Source organism: Eriocheir sinensis, chromosome 26 (assembly GCF_024679095.1).
Source record: "Eriocheir sinensis breed Jianghai 21 chromosome 26, ASM2467909v1, whole genome shotgun sequence".
Lineage (NCBI taxonomy): Eukaryota > Metazoa > Arthropoda > Malacostraca > Decapoda > Varunidae > Eriocheir > Eriocheir sinensis.
In genome coordinates this window covers 5,384,089-5,402,081 of record NC_066534.1, presented here as the reverse complement: position 1 = coordinate 5,402,081, position 17,993 = coordinate 5,384,089, and the positions used below count along the sequence as shown (strand labels likewise).

At 43.8% G+C, this 17,993-nt stretch overlaps 1 protein-coding gene across 3 annotated transcripts in view; it reads right to left on the bottom strand.

Moving 5' to 3' along the window:
- Window positions 1-17,740, bottom strand: part of LOC127003715 (steroid receptor RNA activator 1-like) — a 167,452-nt gene extending 149,712 nt beyond the window's left edge. The window contains exons 1-2 of one of the 3 annotated variants that reach the window (XM_050870658.1): window positions 17,156-17,740; window positions 6,316-6,557 (exon numbers count right to left, since the gene is read on the bottom strand). In XM_050870658.1, the coding sequence (XP_050726615.1) occupies window positions 6,316-6,547 (232 nt within the window). In that variant the 5' untranslated portion in view covers window positions 6,548-6,557; window positions 17,156-17,740. The remainder of the gene's footprint in view (window positions 1-6,315; window positions 6,558-17,155) is intronic. The other 2 variants (XR_007757362.1, XM_050870659.1) reach the window with 2 other exon arrangements.
- Window positions 17,741-17,993: the final 253 nt, after the last annotated feature.

Below are 17,993 nucleotides of genomic sequence, written 5' to 3'. Positions count from 1 at the left end.
TTCGGTGTGTTATGAAATAATCTGATAACTGTTTCTGTCACAAATCATTGACTTAAATGCCTGTTGTACACCCGCAGCCAGCTCCAGCCACAGCTGCAAAATAGCTCGCAGAGAGTGGTTCAATTTGCTTACTGTTTAACATATCACTCACTGCTCACAAAGATCATAAGTGGACAAACTAGAACAAAACCAGGCAAATTAATGTTTTTTCTGCTATGTATTCCCCAGTGCGCATGTGTGGTGGGCAGCAGAGCAAATTATTTCTGCAAGAAGGTATTACTTGCATTATCAGCCCGCGAAATGGACCATGCACGCCGCCGCCCTGTCCCATCAAGCGCTGCATATTTCCGCCAACCCACACCACGTGCCAAATAAATTTAAACTAACCAAACACAACTTCTTGTGGTATAAATACATTCTTCATTTGAATAGAAACCACAAGGAGGAAAATATTTCTTCAGGTGGACTGAAAAGACTACGGTAACCAAAGGATGGGACACCAGATAAAGGGAGGAGGACAAGGTGGCTAGCAGACGCTGTTGTAGATACCGGGCGCGGTTGGTTAAAAAACTATTCTCGGTCAGTCCCCGTGAATTTCTGACTGTCTGACCTTGTCAGTTATATCCGAAATCCATTATAAGGGGGTCCGTCATATCAAGGGTTTACCGTATTGAGTTTTTGAGGCATTGAAGGACACCAGGTTCCTTCTGCCCCTATCAGAAATGGTAGCAAGGTCTGAGGTTAAGCATTCTGCACCCTCCAGTCTAGAGTCATGTAATTCCTGTTGGAGGGGTCCTCTGTTGAAAAAAGTTGAATAATGTAGAGTCATCAGTGTGCAAGTGGATAGGACAGTTTGTTGTGGAAAGAAGATCACTGATAAATATCAGAAAGAGTGGGAGACAGGACAGAGCCCTGCGTAACACCACCGTTGATAGGTTTAGGGGAAGAACAGTGACCATCTACCACAGCAGAGATAGAACGGCCGGAAAGGACACTGGAAATAACGGTATAGAGAGAATGAGAGTCCGTATGAGAGTAGTTTAGATATCAGAGTTGTGCCAGGCTCTATCAAAAGCTTTCAATATGTTTAACATAACTGAGAAAGTTTCACCGAAACGACTAAGAGAGGATGACAAGGAGTCAGTTAAGAGAGCAAGATCACCAGTACAATGTCCCTTGCGGAACCCATACTGGCACTCAGATAGAAGGTCAGAAGTGGATAGATGCTTATGAATCTTTCGGTTAAGGATAGATTCAAAATCTTTACAAAGACAGGAAAGTAAAGCTATGGAATGGTAGTTAGAGGGATTGGAACGGTCACCCTACTTAGGCACAGGTTGTATGTAAGCGTACTTCCAGCGGGAAGGAAAGGTAGATGTTGAAAGGCAGAGACAAAGGAGTTTGACAAGGCAGGGTGTTAGCACGGAAGCACAGTTTTAAGGATAACAGGAGGCACTCCATCAGGCCCATAAGTCTTCTGAGGATTGAGGCAAGAGAAGGCATAGAAAACATCATTCTTAAGAATCTTAATAACAAGCCTAAAAGAGTCAGAGGGGGGATGAGTTGGAGGAATATGCCCTGAATCATCCAGAGTGGAGTTTTTACAGAAAGTTTGAGCGAAGAGTTCAGCCTTTAATACACATAGATCACTCTTTCCTTTACGTCCTCCAACTCGAGCAAACGCCGACAAACAGACAAGTATTCCGTGGACTGCTGCAGACAAACCGCGTGAGAAAAAAATGCTTGTGTGAAGACATGCCTCCTAGACACCCACCCACGCGGCCATACTACCGCACAGGAAAAAGACTCGTGTGAAGCAAGCCTTAGAGTGTGCACTTTGTCAGGCGTGGAGCAGTGTCACAAGAAACAGTGAAGAAGCTTGCAGACTCTCTCCCCAGTCATTTGATGGAGGTGCAAAAACAGAAAGGCTACCCCATCAGTAAACAGGAGGTTAGTTAATAAGTATTCAGAACAAGTATCATTTCATTTCATTCCATTTTCATGAGTAGAAGTTATTATGCGCACGTTGTTTTGCTCGCGGTCACATTGAGAGGCGCCGACTGTATTTGGTTTGCCATTTTGAGTTTTGACTAGAAAATTGATGGAGGTATTGAGAGCAAGTGATCGCAGAATGCTGAGGTATATGGCGGGGATCAGGTGGCAAGACAGGGTGTCCAGTGCAGGTGTAGCTAACAGATGTGGAGTAGAGGACCTGGAAACTGTGCTCAGAAGGGAAAGACTCTGATGGTTTGGACATGTAAAGAGAGCATGGGAGGATACAGGATACAGTCTACCAGTTGGTAGACCTAGGCAAATGTGGAGAAGGTGTATACAGGAAGACTTGGCATTGATGGGATTGGATGAGCATCAGGCAGAGGACAGAGTAAAATGGAGGAGAGCCATAAAGCGTCCAACCATTCAGGAAGAGTGAAAACGGACTTTAAACGAAATGATGATGATGATTTTGAATTTTGATAAATTTTGAAAATGTATTTTTTTTTTTTTCACAACAAAGGAGACAACTCAAAGGTACAAAAAAAGGAAAAAAAAAAAAAAAAAGCCCGCTATTCACTGCTCCTAAAAAAAGAATCATAAAAGGTGGCCAAAAGAGAGGTCAATTTCGGGAGGAGAGGTGTCCTGATACCCTCCTCTTGAAAGAGTTCAAGTTGTAGGCAGGAGGAAATACAGATGAAGGAAGATTGTTCCAGAGTTTACCAGCGTGAGGGATGAAAGAGTGAAGATGCTGGTTAACTCTTGCATAAGGGGTTTGGACAGTATAGGGATGAGCATGAGTAGAAAGTCGTGTGCAGCGGGCTGTGGGAGGGGGAGAGGCATGCAGTTTGCAAGTTCAGAAGAGCAGTCAGCGTGAAAATAGTGATAGAAGATAGAAAGAGAGGCAACATCGCGACAGAATTTAAGAGGTAGAAGACTATCAGTAGGAAGAGGAGAGCTAATGAGACGAAGAGCCTTAGACTCCACCCTGTCCAGAAGAGCTGTGTGAGTGGAGCCTCCCCACACGTGAGATGCATACTCCATACAAGGGCAGACAAGGCCCCTGTATATGGATAGCAACTGTGCGGGGGAGAAAAACTGGCGGAGACGATACAGAACGCCCAACCTCGAGGAAGCTGATTTAGTGAGAGGAGATATGAAGCTTCCAGTTAAGATATTGAGTTAAGGATAGACCGAGGATATTTAGTGTTGAAGAAGATGACAGCTGAGTGTTGTCAAAGAATAGAGGATAGGTGTTTGGAAGATTGTGTCGAGTTGATTGGTGGAGAAATTGAATTTTTGAGGCATTGAAGGACACAAGGTTCCTTCTACCCCAATCGGAAATGATAGCAAGGTCTGAGGTTAAGCGTTCTGCAGCCTCCAGTCTGGAGTCGTGTACTTCCTGTTGGAATGGCCTTCTATTGAAAGAAGTTGAATAATGCAGAGTGGAGTCGTCGGCATATGAGTGGACAGGACAGTTTGTTACGGAAAGAAGATCATTGATGAATAACAGAAAGATAGTGGGTGATAGGACAGAGCCCTGTGGAACACCACCGTTGATAGGTTTAGGGGAAGAACAGTGACCGTCTACCACTGCAGAGATAGAACGGCCGGAAAGGAAACTGGAGATAAAGGAACAAAGAGAGGGATAAAATCCAAGAGGGCAGTTTAGAAAGCAAAGACTTGTGACAGACTCTATCGAAGGCTTTCAATATGTCTAGCGCAACTGAGAAAGTTTCACCGAAATGGCTAAGAGAGGATGACCAAGAGTCAGTTAAGAGAGCAAGAAGATCGCCAGTAGAACGCCCCTTGCGGAACCCATACTGGCAATCAGATAGAAGGTTAGAAGTGGAAAGGTGGTTTTGAGTCTTCCGGTTAAGGATTGATTCAAAAAGCTTCAGATAGACAGGAAAGTAAAGCTATAGGGCGGTAGTTTGAGGGATTGGAGCGGTCACCCTTCTTAGGCACAGGCTGTACAAAGGCATACTTCCAGCAGGAAGGAAAAGTAGATGTTGATAGGCAGAGACGAAAGAGTTTGACCAGGCAGGGTGTAAGCACGGTAGCACAGATTTTAAGGACAATAGGAGGCACTCCATCAGGTCCATAAGCCTTCGGAGAGTTGAGGCCAGGGAGGGCAGAGAAAACATCATTCTTAAGAATCTTAATAACAGGCATAAAGGAGTCAGAGGGGGGATGAGTAGGAGGAATATGCCCAGAATCGTCCAAGGTGGAGTTCTTACAGAAAGTTTGAGATAAGAGTTCAGCCTTAGAGATAGATGAGACGGCAGTGCTGCCGTCAGGGTTAAGGAGAGGAGGGAAAGAGGAAGAAGTGAAATTGGTGGAGATATTTTTGGCTAGGAGCCAGAAGTCACAGGAAGAATTAGAAGAAGCAAGGTGTTGACATTTTCTATTGATGAAAGAGGTTTTGGTAAGTCAAAGAATAGATCTGGCACAATTCCGGGCTGAAATGTAAAGTTCATGGTTAGTAGGAGTGCGAAGGCTCTGGAACCTTTTGCGAGCTGCCTCTCTATCTTTAATAGCACGAAAACAAGCATGATTAAACCAAGGCTTTTTTGCATGAGGAGTAGAGAAAGAACGTGGAATATATGCCTCCATTCCAGAGACAATCACCTCTGTGATGCGCTGGACATACACAGAGGGTCTCTCTCCTGGAAGCAGTAATCATTCCTTGGGAAATTGGAAAAGTACATCCTCAGGTCGTCCCAGTGAGCTGAAGCAAAATGCCAGAAGCATCACCTCTTCAGTGGGTCCAGAGGATGTACAGGAGCAATAGGACAGGATACAGAAATAAGGTTGTGATCGGAGGAGCCCAACGGAGAGAACAGTTTGACAGAGTAAGCAGAAGGGTTAGAGGTAAGGAAAAGGTCTAGAATGTTGGGCCTGTATCCAAAACGGTCAGGAATACGTGTAGGGTGCTGAACCAACTGCTCTAGATCATTGAGGAGAGCAAAGTTGTAGGCTTGTTCACCAGGCTGGTCAGTGAAAGAAGATGTAAGCCAACGCTGGTGGTGAACATTGAAATCTCCCAAGATGGAGATTTCAGCGAAGGGAGAGTGAGTCAAGATGTGCTCCACTTTAGAGTTCAAATAGTCAAAGAATTTTACATAGTTAGTAGAGTTTGGTGAGAGATAAAGAGCACAAATGTATTTAGTAATAGAATGACAATGAAGTCTTAGCCAGATGGTGGAAAATTCATAAGAGTCAAGGTCGTGGGCACAAGAGCAAATGATGTCGTTGCACACGCAGGCGCAACATCCAGCTTTGGATTGAAATTTAGGATAGAGTTAGTTGGATGGAACAGAGTAGAGATTGCTGTCAGTAGCCTCAGAAACCTGTGTTTCGGTGAGGAAGAGAAGGTGAGGTTTAGAGGAGGAGAGATGGTGTTCCACAGAATGGAAATTAGAACTAAGACCACGAATGTTGCAGAAATTGATAAGGAGGAGGTTTGAGGAGTTATCAGGACACCTCTCAAGTCAGCAGCCAGAAGGGGAATCCTCCCTGGGGGAATTTATGGTCGGAGTGAAATCAACCGATTCGCCTCTGCTCTGCAGAAAATAGTCGAGTTCACGATTAAAAGTTAGTCTGAGGGGGGAACTAAAGAGAAAAATCAAGGTTGAATTTATATTAGTATTATGGAAACTTACCTAGCCTAACCTAGAGAAAACAATGGCTCTGGAACGTCAGAGAGAGAGAATAAACACCTGAAGATGAATAAGAAGAAAACGAATGCAGTTAGTTGCAGTTGAGTTCATGATGAAAAGTTAGTCCGAGGGGAAACTAAAGAAAATTACTGCAGGATTCACTAGCACAGACAGAAATATCTTACGTGGAGTACTTCTGTCCGTATATATATACTCATGCACATTGGTACGAATCATCAACGACTGCGGGTTACGTCTCCAGGCATTGCTAGCCACTAGAAACATACACCACAACACGAAGTCTCGGAGTAACACAAAGTTGGCGGCCTGCCGACTGCCTCATGACGTCACGACCAATCAGCACCCATTTCCAGGTCACGTGATTTTTCCTCAACTTTAATCCATATTTAATACCACATTTTCTATTTTACATGAAGAAAAAATAGTACCATAGCTGAATTTAGGGCCTATTTTATCCATACAGACAGAATTTGAAATAAATATGTTGACCGGAAACATGTCCATTAGAGTGTGCTCTTTGGATTTTCCTGTACATCCCCAAATATCATCAGTACAAAATATCAATTGCTAAATTTTGCATTTTCATTATGGAAAGATACTATTTGAAGGGAAGAGTTTACAATTTGATATAACTGCTTACCTCTTCTATCAGTAGACTGTGGAAGGCAATCTCCAATCTTGAGAATGATGTCATTGACAGATTCTTTCTTCAAGCGGAATTGCTCAGTAAATTCCCTGTCACTCATTGCTGTGAATGGGTTCATCCGGTCTGGCACAACTCGGCGCTCCCGTCGCAGTGTTTTCCGCCCTAGGGCTGCTAAGGCTCTCTGACCAGCAGCAAACTCCTCCCACTGCTGCCAAGGGTTGAACATTTTTATTGCTCTGAAAAAAAAAAATACACTTAAAAAGATTGGTAGATATAGTCAGCTTCACAGCATATTGCACACAAAAAGAATATTTTGCTTCTTAAATTATATGACAACTTTCTAAAATGACAGTGGGGGAAAACTGAGCATAGATGGTAGCCTATTCACCAGTCAGTGCCTCTAAATCTCATTGACTAACTGTGGTATCTATTCAAGGGTAATATAATTGCAAAGAGGGAAATAGGGAATCCTTCATCACCCACCCTCTCCCAACAGCAAGCTTGGTGACCTGGCAAACTTGGGGACCCACCCAAAACCCTGCCCTACTGAAAGGTCCCCAAGGTGCAGTTGGGAAAAGTGAGGCCGAGAAGGGGTGTGAAGCTAAGGTAAAGAATTACCGGGGATTACTGAGGGTGGACTTAGCGACAGAAAACATAATTTGTTAAAAACCTCCAGGACAAGCCACTATTATTTGTTCAGTGTATTGAAATCAGTTCCTTTTTTTAATGTTATGCTTACATAAGCAGTTCAGTGAAAGGATAATTGGGTACAATTTCAGAGTTGCCTGTTTCCAAAAACTTGGACCAAACCATTTGTTTTATGATAGGCTTCAATGAATCTGCTATTAATTTCCAGGGAACATATATCTTCTATTTTTAACCTAACTTTAATCTATTCCAACCTTAAGGAGTAACACAATTCTTTTCCCCAGTAATGAATAGTGAAACATAAAAATTGTTTGCACAAGTAAGCACTATTGTTTTCACACTATTCTCAGACTGAGTAGCCTGTGGAGAAGTGGTAAATGACAAGATCAAACCACAGTCGTGTTATGCATAGTAGCCCAGTCATTCAAAATGCCCGAAACATATAAGTTATAGTTTTATCCTGACTTTTTATGGCTGGGTATCCTTAAATACTGTCTTATTTTCCCCTCAACGGTGTTATAGCTTCATTCTAAAACTAGTAACCATCAAGGCACTTAATTTTTCAGCACAGACTGCATGTGGTTTGGCTGCAGTGAGGCTGCACTAATTTAAAAAGCTGTGTTTGGTATTCCCATTATTAAGAATTAAACCTTACAAAAAGGTTGTAAGAGGAATATTGTATTCATTTTAATGCTTACCTTTGTAGATTTTAAGGTGAAAAGATGCGAGGAGGCCCAACACTGGCTGACTCTTGTAGACCGCAGCACTATCGTATATTAACAATCAAAGGAGAACACCAACGTCTTTAAAAACTAAAAAAATATAGTCACTTGACCCCTTCACTACGGCCGGGCCAAAATAGTGCCCCGCGCTGTATCCGGGATCGCCACGCGCGCCAAATTTCAAATGTCGCAATTGAATATAACAAGTTTTCAGCCATAAACTCAACACAATCATCATGTATTATAAATGAAAACATGCAGAATTAAATGGTGCACATAAAGAAACATAAATTAATTGATAATTTTGAGATGTAAGCATAAATATAGAGATAAAAAACTCATATATTGGCCAAAGCGAGCAAGGACGCAGTATATGCGCCCTCGTGTCGAAGGGGTTCACTAAGCAAAGACTGCGATATAATATTAGTCATAAAAGTAATCTGATAATTTTAAATACATTTCCTTCTATAAAAACAAATAAAACAATGCATTTATTTGTGAAATATACAAAGGGGAAGCTCAGTATGTCCTGCTTCTCACCCTGTGGAGTCAACACTTTTTCGACCCTGTCCGGTCCCTCTTGGGGTAGTATGAAATAAGCCCAGCTATGCGGGGATGTTTAATACTGCGGTTTATGGCCAAGAGAAAGGGAAGGGGAGGGGAAGGGAGACATTAATGCTACAGTCTTTAGATTCCACTCTGTCCAAGAAAGCTGTACACTGCTTATGGAGTGCGCTATGGTGCGTCCTCCTGCCCGGCCGCCAACCTCCCTCTTCTCGCATGCCACGTTGACGCTGTATAGTTCTTGCTTTAGTGATGTTTGTAAGCAGTATGATTGTCTCTTTGACTACATACATGCACAACTGAATAAAATTTATAATAACTAAATATATACTATTTCTGAGGGTAAATTTATACCATACATTCACTTTTATTGTTGTGTCTGTTGATCTTACTGTCACTCATTATTGTCTTGGTAATAATGTGTAAGAAACACAAAACGTTTTTGATGTAGCCTAGTTAGTGTCCTTTTTCGCTCATTTAGAACTGCACTTGGGTGTGGTACACCTCAAAACAAGGGGCTACACAGCAGAGATTGCATTTTGGCTATTTCCTCCTCCACTTACCCATCGTCTGTGGACACCATACTCTTCCGTAGCGTGGCGTGATGACGGTAATTTCACAAAGCCACTGGTATCACCATGAGTGGCTGCCCTAGTCACCAAGGGTATGATGGGGGTTTCAACCTCAGCCAGTTCATCCTGAGTTGGCTCATACTCATCCCCAGATGAGTCAGACTCACCGAACTCACAATCAGAGTCCAGAAGCATATTCAAAGCCTCTTGGGCGGAGAGAGTGGAGCGGCAGCAGTCATACATGACAAACTTTCCTGACTACTGACAAGAAGGTTCTGTGACTGTCACCGCGGCACGGAAGAGTGGATGAGTTACTATTTCTCATTTTTGCCCCAAATTGTTCATTTTTAGTTCCTAATTGTGAAGCTGTAAATGCACCCATCTGGTAGAACATTACAGCAATAGACTCACCAATCCCTCCTCTTGAATATGCAAAAGACCTGAAGTTCATAAAGTGAATGGCTTGGCCATGGTGAAGTGAGGAACTTGGTGTCGGCTATAAACGTCAGCGGGCCCTCGGCGTACAAATGCGGTGACGGCTATAGAAGTCAGCAGGACTGTAAGGGTTAAGGGCTGGTTCGCCAGCAGTTTTTTGGCCCACCCAACTTTTTCTACTATATTTCCTTCTCATGATATAGAGAATGGATGGGCCAACATGGTGAGTAAACCAGGTGAGTGTGTGGAGCTCCCCACTTGAGTTGTAATAAAATGAACTAAACAAATGAGGTCCCATCTGAGCCTCAGCCAAACTGAGTGGAGGCTTTACCGTCTTGGTCAAAATGCTGAATTATGTGACTGGATTCCCCCCCACTACCACAAAAAAATCATGTTTGCATAGGAATTAGCTGTAATCTGATATGAGGAGGGCCTTTGGGTTGGATATAAAGCTGTTAGGCAACTAATGAGGAGGCTGTTGTTGAGTGGCCAGTTCCACCCTCCACTAAAAGATGGCAATTTTCAGTCATTGCCGTGTGACCAAAGGGCACCCACATGCTGTCCTGATGAACACCTGTCAACCTAGACTCTACCAAAACAGAAGAAAGATAGAAAAAGAAGTGTAAGGCTGCAGCAACCATATATAAAAGAAGACATTATCAGAGAATACCTATTTGAAAATAAATACAACAAAGAAGCAAAATGAACATTACATAAATTTTAGATGAAAAGAGAAGGAGAGAAAAGGAGGAAATCAAGAGTCTAAAACATTAAAAGACAACATCATGGAGTGGTCACAAAGGCAAAACTCACAACCTTAAATTGAACTTAACTAGGGTGGTCAAAAGGGGGGTGAGGCTGTCAAGTTGATGACATCACAAGAGTAGGCAGATTTTAAGGAAATTAGCAAGTAGTCAAAATTGCCAAGAAAATAAAACTACTACAAACCGACGCTGTGACGGGTGAGCGCACAGCCTCCAAGAGATGGTTCAGAGGCCAAGGCGTGCTTATCCATCAAGGTGTCAGTTTGCAGTAGTTTTATATTCTTGGCAATTCTGACCACTTACTTTTTTCCTAATCGGTACACGTTACATACCAAAAGAATCGGAAGTGGGCCAATTTTGAAACATTGACTGAAAATTCAATGCAAGCAAACCTGTATGTTACAACAAATCGAAGAAAAAAAAAATTTATATTATATTTTCCTTCATTCATCTATAAGTGTAGTCTTACTGCAATTTATATGGTTAATCTAGCTAACTACTGCTTCTAATATACCGAAAAAATAGCATGCAGAGTGCATAGGATACTTCATTTGCTTCACATTCGTTAAGGTTTTAGTTACAAATTCATACCAATTTACAGCATCAACGGCTTAAATATGTGGGGATGCCTTGAGATTTTCTAAGTCCAATGTTTATCTGTTTGGCACAGTCCTCTTCATCTGACTGAGCCTCTTAACACCTTGATATGATGCCGTAGCATGTAGTTCATGTGTTAGAAATGTCTGCAAATGTATTATCCCTATGATTCTCATGAGATAACGTTACACATCCGTTAGCTCGTTCTCTATAGTCTGGCTATCAATAATAACCATTCGCATCGGTTTAATATATTTAAATTAACTATACCCTGCCATCATGTATCAATCCGCCGGCCTGTGGGCACTCAACTTGCCATGCAAGCATCAGTCTCACCTGTGATGGCAGCCTGTGTGGATTGTGACTTGGGTATTTTGGACTTTTACAAGAAATATTCTGGTAATCCAAAGGATTTATTCGATATCTGCATGTGCCATAAACTTATTTTGGAAGCTAAGAACTGTGATGAGTGTGAACGACCGGCTATGCTAGACTTAAATAGGAAATTATGGTGCTGTCAGAAACGGAACAGCCGGTCAAAGAAAAAGAAGAAGTGTTACTGGAGCCAGTGTGTGTTCAAGAATACGGTAAAACTGCAGGGCTGGATGACAGCGGCCATAAATCTGTTTTATATTGTACCCCAAAGTAATTCGGTAACAATGATCTAGCATCAACTTGGCAGAAGTGGACGGGTCAACCATCAGTACTGTACCATATGTAATTGTTGATTGTTGGATCCCACCTCCCCTCTCGGTGAGTATTGCATGATTATTTTCGTCCATTATATATGAAACTTGACATTTCCAGAGTTGCTCTACTTCTAGGGTCTTTTTCCCTAGGAGGTTATAATGTGTGGGGGGGTTCCAGGGGAGGGGCAGCCCCCCTGGTTAGGAGGGGGGTCAAGGGGGGCAAAGCCCCCTTGTTAGAGGTTAGGTTATGTAAAGTTCGGTTGGGGTAGTTTAAATATATTCGACATGACATTTCCCTAGAGTTGCTCTACTTCTAGGGTCTTTTTCCCTAGGAGGTTATAATGTGGAGGGGGTCCAGGGGGGACATAGCCCCCTTTGGTCAGGAGAAGGGTCAAGGGGGGCAAAAAAAAACATTAGAGGTTAGATTAGGTAAGGTTCGGTTGGGGTAGTTTAAATAAATTTGACATGACATTTTCGTAGAGTTGCTCTACTTCTAGGGTCTTTTTCCCTAGGAGGTTATAATGTGGGGGTCCAGGGGGGGCACAGCCCCCCTTGGTTAGGAGGGGGGTCGAGGGGGGCGAAGCCTCCTCGTAAGAGGTTAGATTATGTAAAGTTTAGTTGGGGTAGTTTAAATATATTCGATATGAGGTGTGGGCTGTCGAAAATTACGCAGCAGGCGACGGATTTGGGCAGCGGTGGGGGGGGGGGTTACATGCCCAACACTCGTCAACAGACCAGCTACAGCGGTTGTTATAATAGATTACAAGAGTATACGTTAGGGACTTTCCTTACTTTCGAGACCAGGGAATTTTCCTTATTTTAGGGCAGTTCTGGAAGCCCATTTTTCAGTGATTATGCCTTCCCCCCAACCCCCCCATTCCCCAGGCTTGTGTTGGGGGGTAGGGGGGGCTGGAGTGGTGGAGAAGAAGTAGTTGTTCTGTAGTTTACTTTAAGGCCCAGTCACACTGGCTCTACGACCTACCGACGACCTCCAGCGACCTGCAGGTTGCGGAAGGTCTCACATGGTCGTGCATGCGATCGTCATGTGTCTCCATCTGCCCTGCGACCGATGGAGGTTTTAGGTCATGCTCTACAACCTCCAGCCAACCTCTCAGGTCGCTGCCGGTCATAAAAAAGGTTGCCGTCTGGTGGCCGAATGGACTGCGTCTGGACGGCAAACGGACTGCCACCGGTGGCCGACAGGTGACCATTAACTGTTGAACGGCGACCGGATGGCAAGCGGACGCCGTCTAGTTGCCGCCAGATAGTAGGAGGTCACTGATGTTTGCCATCCACTTTTCATCTGTCATTGGCCGTGGTCAACGTCCGGCCTTCCACCACATGGCGAGTTGTGCGGTGACTGGTGGTAGGTCAAACCACCCTTGCCCGGAAATGAGGTACATTCCTGAGCAGTGACGTTCCACGCCCCTCAGCTCGTCCAAGCTCCGTCCCAACTCAACCTGCTCCACAGGTCAAACACACGGGCAAATGTGTATGGGTCACCTCTGCCTAACCAAAATAAATCACTGCAGGACATGATGTGCACAGCAGTAACAATGAGAGTCTGTAAAGCTATTGGCTTTTATCCATTTCAAAAAGAATTGTTAATTTCATCTGCTCTGCCCAGGGTGATGGAAATGCATTAGAACGAATATAATGTAACATACATACCAATAACCGGTTAAACGAAGATTGTTTAGAGCATTTTTTGCGTGTCTGCGGCACATAGGGGGCCGGGTGATACTATTACTGTAACACGTCAGCTGCAGGTCGTTAAGGGAGGTCACTGTCCTCATTGCGACAGGACGCGTACTGGTCCTTGCCTGTCGGTCACCGGTCGCCGTATGGTGGGCGTCTTGGCCTGACTCCTGGTGTGAGGTCAAGGTGTGATTCTTACCATGGTCACCGTCCAGCCACCCACTGGACCGACACTAAATGACCATCGGTAGCCATTCGGTCGCACGACTACTTTGCCACCAACGTGGTCAGGGAGCGGTGGGTGTGAATCACAGCATTTTGCAGTCGCAGGTGGTCATTAGCAGGTCGTAAAGTCAGTGTGACTGTAGCTTTACTTTGTGTACTTTGTTGAATCTCGTCAACTACGGACACAGCTGAGGTGGACCTCCACTGCTTCCCACTGGCTCCTCTCCTCTTGTGCCTTGGAGACTATTCCCGTTGCCACTGGGATAACCTGGCGTTGGTGGCTGGTCAAGTACTATTGACAGCCACTTGTCCAGGTGGTACTTGAAGGTGTCGGGTGTTACTGCAGTCAGGTTTCTTATGCTGGGAGGCACTGCATTGAACAGGCGTGCTCCAGTGTGGGTGATGCTGTTGTGCTGTGACTCAACTTGTGCAAGATGGTTTTCACTCTTGAGGACACACCTTCAGTCCTCTTGATTTACAAAGATTTACATAGAAAATCAGACCACACAGACCCCATGGTCCAGACTAGGTGGTCTGTTCTCAAACCTAAGTGATTCTACAGAAGGCTCCAAAACGTTGCATTTCTACTCTAGTTAATATTAAGTTGAAGGAAGTGACGGTCGAGCTTGTTTTTGAAGGAGTCAATCATGTTACACTGGACCACTGAAGGTGGGAGCTTATTCCATTCTTTTCTAGCGTTGGTGAAGAAAAATTTGGTGCAGTCTGAATTTACTTGTCTACATTTGAGTTTTATGCCATTGTTCCTCTTTCGCAAAGTGTCATCGATCATAAACAATTTTGTTCTGTCTACATTCGTGAAACCATTAAGTATTTTAAAACATTCGATCAGTTTGTAGCACAGCCTGCCGTGCTTTAAGTGGTGGTGCTCCTGGAGGCCGACATTCGGTACCAGCTTCTCAAGAGTTTTCCACACGTACATGATGGTGTACCTGTCTTAGCACTGCTGTAGTGAGTAGAGATGCAGGTGTTGTAGCCTTTCCCAGAGTAAAGCTGTTCGTCACTCAACCCAAGACGGCGCACCATGACTGGCTCAGACGATGTCACGATGACTGTCAATGGCAGTGCACTAACATGATCGCCACTCAATCTCATGTCCCGTACAATTTTTTCTTTGATGCATAACATAGACCATAGTACATACTATATCTATTTTTTTAATTTCATTGTAACTTCTCTATTTTATCATTCTCTCTCTCTCTCTCTCTCTCTCTCTCTCTCTCTCTCTCTCTCTCTCTCTCTCTCTCTCTTCAATGTAGCCAAGATCAATAGTTTGATTATAATAATAATAATAATAATAATAATAATAATAATAATAATAATAATTTCTTATTATTATTATTATTATCATTATTATAATTATCTCCTCGTTGAAATTTCCACGTGGTTTCTTCACTGAGGCCTGAGACCGTGAGATGCCAGGGCTTACAGCTTTCCTACGGGAGTCGCTGTTACTAGTTGCAGTTGATGTGTTTTGTCTAAATATGTTGGACAGTTTGAATAATGTTTCACTCTTCCCGTCATGACTTTCCTATATTAGTAATCTTTTGTTTTCGTTCAAACGCTGGAGAATTCCTCCCCTTCCCCTTCACTACCCCATATCCCTGGCTAGTGCTACTGCAGCTCACACCACCCTTCCTTCCTTCCTTCCTTCCCACCCCCCACTTCCTCATCTCTCACATGACGCTGATCTCCTCCTCCCCCTTCCCTGTCCCCTCCCTCCTCCCTCGAAAAGTTGCATTTCCTTCACTCCCCCTCCTCCCCTTCCCGTCCTCTACTCCCCAACCTGTCCCATCCCTTCCTCCTCCTTTACCTCCTTCTCTCCCTTCCCCTACCTCCTTTATTTTTTTTTGTATCTCACAAGTTATTAGTTAGTCAATGGATAGCCAGGATAGCCACTGAAGTATTTTTTTATATTGACTAGTGACTACTGCTTCCGCAGTACCGCACACCGCGTACCGCACTGGGGAAAAAAAAAAATGGGACCGCACTACTGCAACCACACTACTCCGGAAAAAGTACCACACTACCGCAACTGCACTACCGAGTTTTCAGTACTGCACCCACATCTGGAAAATAAGGGATAATATTCACGAAAGCGCAGCCTCCTCTGGCGGCGGTGCAGCCGGTGCTGCGAGAAATACCTCCCCGCAGAAATAAGTCGCATATATAAGAACATAGGGAAACTGCAAGAGGCCGAGTGGCCTTCACAGGGCAGCTCCAGAATCCCCCCCACTACTCACGATGGGTGAGGTGTAGTTTCAGGGGTTACAGGTAGAGGCTTGATCCTCGTTTACCTTTGGTGCGGGCGTACGCTCCAGTACCCTGTCTCCTTACTGCACCCACACCTCACTGCCACCTGTCATCCTCGTCCATGTAGCTATCCAGTCTACTTTTAAAACAAGCTATCATCCCTGCACTAACTATGTGATTGCTGAGTCTATTCCATTCCCCCACCACCATATTACTAAACCAATGCTTGCCTATATCTCTCCTAAATCTATACTTTTCTAATTTAAATCCATTACTGCGTGTTCTATCCTGCTGGCTAATTCTCAGTACTTTACTTATATCGCCTTTATTGTAACACGACCCATTTGAATACTACTATCAGATCTCCCCGCACTCTTTGTCTTTCTAGTGAATGTAAGTTTAGATGTTTCAGCCTATTTTGATATGGGAGGTTCCTCAGCCCCTGAATCATCATGGTCATCCTCCTCTGAACTGATTCTAGCAAGTTGATGTCCATTCTGTAGTGTGGGCACCAAAACTGGACAGCATAATCTAAGTGTGGCCTAACTAACGCTAAATAGAGTCTGAGGATGACCTCAAATATATGTGGGGGGGTGTCTAGGAGGGGGCTGTGCCCCCCTAGTTAGAAAGGGGAGTCGAGGAGGGCGAAGCCCCCCCATTAGCAGGTCGTAAAGTTTGGTTAGAGTAGTTTAAATATGCTCCCCCACCCTAAACTCTCTGCGAGCTATTTTGCACAGTCGCCATGGCCTCCACCAGAGGAGGATGCGCTTTCGTGAATATTATCCCATATTTTCAGCAAAAAATAGTCCTTGAATTGGATTTTGAAAGTGTTTCCATGATTGTTGAACGTTTGTAGAAAAGATGTATGAAGAGCTAGTGATGTTTCATAAGGTAGGTAATGAATGATACTAAATGGTACTAAAATGAATCTTTACCAATACTTGCTTATTTTGGAGACACTGCTGGCTAACTTCACAAATATTGATGACTGGATGTTCATGCACTGATACACAGGCACTATATGTTGCCTTGGTTGTGAAATCCCATGGAAATTTCAAGTATTTGGAGAGGTCAGGGCAGGTATTTTTTTTAGGGAAATTTTGGAAGCCCATTTTTCAGTGATTTTGCCTTCCCCTCCAAAACCCCAGTTCCCCACAGGTCCCCAGGCTTGTGTTGGGGGGTATGGGGGGCTGGAGTGGTGGAGGGGGAGTAGTGGTTGTTCTGTAGTTTTACCATTAAGTTATCCGCATGATATGCAGCAATAGTATGCTCAGTTTTTCTAAATACAATATGGTAGTTTGCTAATATTGGGAAAGAGCACAACATTTCAATGCACTGAAAAACCTGAAGATCAGCCCACCCTTGTGACATCATTAATTCGAGACCCACAGGTCAGTATAGCCTATTTCAGAGGCCATAGTGAAGACTTCCCAATTAAGTTAGATTACACTGAGGGGTCGAAGGGGGGCCAAGTCCCCCTGGTCAGTTTGTTAGGAAAAATAGTGTTAAACACTGGAGTGCGACAGATATTTTATTATATAAATATGAATATTATAGGGGAGAGGGTTATGGCTGAAATACCCACCCTAGCAAATCTTGCGTATACCCATATTCCTTAAAGTATAACCATATACAGCTACTGTGCTCACCGAAGCCGCTGCCGTCCATTCCCTTTGTACCAGGCACAGTGATGGATGGATGTTTATGAATACACCACTTGACAAAATTTGACAGAATCAGCAGCACCGCCCGACTCTTCTCACAGCTGCAACGTCAAACCCTTGGAGGGAGAATGGAACTTATGGCAGGAGAGGAGTAGTCGTCGTCGTCGGTCGGGAATTTTGCCTTTGTAACGGCACTCCTGGATGTGTCTTATTTTCCTCTTTTTCTTTCGTTCTTTTTTTCTTTTATTGTCCAAAACTTATGTACTGTTGCTTTTGTTTCTTCGGTGTGGTCATTTTCAAATAAAAATTCTCCAATGGTGTCGTCCTCTTCTACGTATATGGTTGTTGCATGCAGCCTTTCACATTTCTTCCTTTCCTCTGCATGGGCCGGGCACGGTGCCAGAGCAGGAAGTGCCTCAGATCTTCTTTTTCAGCTCCACACATGTCGCACTGGTTTCCTCTTGCTGGTGTCTGTTCCTGTCTTTCAGTATATATCTCCTCTCGCCCTCTCATCTCTTGTCTCCATTTTCTATATATCTTAAGGCTTGATTTCTCATTCATTTGTCTCTTCCACTCTCTTGTATACAGCTCTCTCATTCTTTGCTTTATATATACTCTCCTTTGTCTCATTCCTCTGTTGCTCTCAGTTCATTCAGCAAATTATCTTTCACCCCACCTATACTTTCTTCTCTATATCATCTCGAACCTCTCCCACCCTTCTCACCAAATCATTTCCTTCCCTTTTGAACATACTTAATACTTCGATCCACTGTCCCTCCCAAGCTTATCCTGTTCGTAACACTGCCTATATTTCCCCCCTGGC